This window comes from Onychomys torridus, chromosome X (assembly GCF_903995425.1).
Source record: "Onychomys torridus chromosome X, mOncTor1.1, whole genome shotgun sequence".
In the NCBI taxonomy this organism is placed as follows: domain Eukaryota; kingdom Metazoa; phylum Chordata; class Mammalia; order Rodentia; family Cricetidae; genus Onychomys; species Onychomys torridus.
Genome location: NC_050466.1, coordinates 56,679,776 through 56,683,469, shown reverse-complemented (window position 1 = coordinate 56,683,469; position 3,694 = coordinate 56,679,776). Strand labels below are relative to the sequence as shown.

Sequence of the window (3,694 nt, the reverse complement as noted above, 5' to 3'; positions counted from 1 at the left end):
TGTTTTGATCATGTCAAATTCTTCATTATTATTTGGAGTGGTAGAATTATGCTTTAAATTATATATAATAATGTTTTGTCTGTTTGTTATGTCTGTATTTAGTTTTATAAGTTTTATATATTAAAATTAATTTTGGTTGAATGTTATGGGAGATTATTTGATTAATTTGATTCTTCTCTGATAATTTTTATATTTGGCCAATATGGTTAATAAATAAAATGGCTCATGCTGAGGTGGTGCACACCTTTATTCTCAGTACTTGGAAGGCAGAGGCTTGCAGATCCCTGTGTTCAAGGCCAGTCTGCTCTATAGAGTGAGTTCTAGGACAGCTAGAGCTACTCAGAAAAATCTTGTCTTGAAAAAAATAAAGTACATTCAGTTGAGGCAGGTCCAAGACCCTCCTCCCTGCACCAAGGCTGCGCAAAGTATCCCATGAGAGAGACCTTGCCTTGGAGGAAGTAGGAATGGGGTGTGTGTGGAGGGGAAAGGCTGGGGGAAGGGATGAGGGAGGAGAGGGGAATCTGTTGGTATGTAAAATGAATAGGAAATCTCTTAATAATAATACAAAAAAGAAAAAATAAATTAAAATAAAACTAAAACAACTCAAATGATTAAGTTCCCAAGGCTATAACAATGTATAGTTATATCAAATTAAGGCTGAACATTAAGTCTTATGATACTGAACACTAACGTATTCTGACTTGAATGTATTTTGTTGTGGTAGTTTGAATGAGAATGTCCACTGTCAGCTCATTTGTTTCACTACTTGGACGCCAGGTGACAGAGCTGATTAGGAAGGCTTAGAAGGCATGGGTTGGTTGGAGGAGGTGTCTTTGCAGTTTCCAAAGACTCATGCCATTTCCCCATTTCAAGCTACTTCTCTTTACCCTCTGCTTATGACTTGACATGTGGTTTTCAGGTGTTCCTGCTGCCACGCCTTTACTCTACCAACATAGACTATCATCCTCTGGAACTATAAGTCCATTTCAATGCTTCCTTTTATAAGTTGCCTTGATCATGGTGTTCTATCCCAGCAATAGAAAAGCAAGGGATACAGCTGTATACCATGAGTGACACAAGACACTTTCCTGGCAAGTGGTTACTTTAAATTGTAACTGAAAATAAAGATGTGTTGATTAAAAATGCAATTGTTATGATAATCTTAACTTGTGATGATTTGTGCGTTGCTGAAGTAGTAGTAAATACAGGAAAAGATTCAACCCTTCCTAGACCTAACTTAATTTTTATGTCTCCAGGATTTTTCTTAATGTGTAAATTCTCAATATAGTTGACAGGAGACTGTCCTACATGGAAACAGTACACAGAAATCATACTTTCTTCCTGAAATACCATAAAACACTATAATATGGTCAGTGAACCATACTTATTACTAAAACATCTATCTTAACTGCTTTGTGTGGCCTCTGTATAGCAAAATTAAACTGATATTTTTATTTTCATCTGTGTTTCTAGCTTAACCATGTTTCTTCCTTATATTTAGGATTGCCAAGTGCTTTCATAAATAACACTATAGTTTCATTTATAAAAAATGGTTTTGATAAGGAAATGAGTACACCAAGATATTTTTGCTCTTCCCCCTCAACTTTAGTTATGGACTAACTACTTCAAAAAGTGTATGCCCAAAGCCTCCAGATCACTTCTGTAGCTGCTACCAAGAACTTAGGTATCTATTCCTCTGCTGAAGCCTATACTTGACTCTTCTCAAGAGCATCTGTCCTCTCCCCTTACTAGAAAGATCACTGATTTTGTTTCACTTTGACTTTAGAATCTGAGTAGAGGTTCCTGAGGCTCCGAGACAAACTCCCCCTGCTTTTCCACCTGCAGGGAATTGTATTCTCTAATGCCAGTGACATTGCTTCATACTTGTGAATGGCACTCTGTCTTCAAAGATACATTTAAAAGAAACAAAAGAGAAGAAAACATAGACCAAGCACAGACATGATGGTGTGCAACTGTAGTCCCAGCATTAGAGGAACAGAGGCAGGATGACCATGTTTTGGGGGCCAACCTGAATTACATAATGTACTAGGGTACCTGGGGATATAAAGCAAGTTCAAGGCCAGCCTGGGATATATAGGAAGTTCAAAACTAAACTGGGCTATCCAGCAAGGCATTATTTTTTTTATTTTTTTCAAGCATTTGAGATTGGACTCAGAGCCTCACACATGCTAATGAGTTACAACCAGAACACACAGGCTCCGTCTTGAAGAAACAAAGAAAACAAAACAAACAAAAACAACATAGGACAAAATGAAACATTCTAATACCACAGCTGAATTTTTCTGAACAGAAGCATTCAATGAGAAGAGGACCACAAAGAAGCTAAATGAAGAATAATAGGGGAAAATGTCTTTCTGGGTTTGCACATTACTTCCTTTATGCTATTTTATTTAAGATGTCTTTAAAGGTGACAGTGATATTTTTATATGTCTACTGATACAATTTTAACATCTTATTTTCTACCCACTTTTGCACAACAGAAAATAATTCTAAATTATCATCTTTCACTCATAATGTGATGATGTGACCAAAAAATAAAATGGCCTGGTTTTCAGAGTCCCATACCTAGCTTTCTGAGTACTGGTCAGTAGGTGGGTTCTGACACCTCACAGAGGGGCACCTCCAGCCTCCAGCCCTGCTATTGGTCAGGTTCTAACCAATAAGGTGGTTGCTAGGTGCCAGGTGGAGAAGAGACGCTCTGCGACCATTTCGTCTGTGTTGTGCGGAAGTATAGTCAGGCTGTCAATGGAAAGATACCAGCTCTGGTCACCATGGACCCCACTGGATGAGAACTTGCGATGGCTTCGGCACACAACACCAACCCTTTCCTCCAAACACCCGTTTAGGGTTTCTCCTTGTTTCCCAAAGAGCCCTTCTGACTTTGAAGTACAACAATGCTTTCAGGAAGTCTCTATAGTCTTAGACAGCCCACTGATGGAAACTGGAGAGAGCCCAGAGTTTCCTGGCCAATTTCCAAATCAGGAGACCACCAACAAGAAGAATGGATTGGTTAGGAAGCCCCAGCCCGTCCGCCTCATTGGAGTTGATTCTGTCTTTGGCAGGATTATTACAGTCCAGCCACCCAAGTGGACTGGAACCTTCAGAGTTTCAGACACATCAGCCTTCAGCAAAATTATCAGCAAGGAACAACAGTGGCCCATTGGTCTCAAGGAGCCTCAGATTGAGATGACCATGGCTATGTGTAAACAGATGCTACGCTCGATCCTCCTTCTGTATGCAACATACAAAAAGTGCACCTTTGCCCTGCAACACTCCCAGTAAAGGGTCCCCATGTGACCCCTGTACTTCACACCACACTCTATGGTATGTACCTGGAGCTTCCACGTAAATCAGTCTGTAATATCATGCCTGACATTTTGTTCCTCTGTCAAGCTGTGACAATTCCCCACCCTTTCTCTTCAGAATCAGGGCCAACGAACCTGAGCAAGGAAGAACATTTCTGTGGAATGGACATTTAAAAGTTAAACTACCATGGACATGGTCATGTGGTAAAGAACAGTTCAACAAACCACATACACCAGGCAATCTAGTGTGAACACACTCAAGCCCCAAAGATAACGAAGAGCTGGGGGCAGAAAAGGAACATTTAAAAAAGACATGGGTACCAGAAGATGAAGGAATCAAAAATCAAAATCGTTGTGTGGGTTAAGGA

General features: G+C 39.8%; 1 protein-coding gene across 1 annotated transcript; it reads left to right on the top strand.

Annotated features, from left to right (window-relative positions):
- The first annotated feature begins 2,766 nt into the window (after positions 1 to 2,766).
- On the top strand, positions 2,767 to 3,303 carry LOC118573739 (FANCD2 opposite strand protein-like). The gene has a single exon (XM_036174076.1). The coding sequence runs from the start codon at positions 2,767 to 2,769 to the stop codon at positions 3,301 to 3,303; it is 537 nt and encodes a 178-aa protein (XP_036029969.1).
- The last annotated feature ends 391 nt before the right edge of the window (positions 3,304 to 3,694 follow it).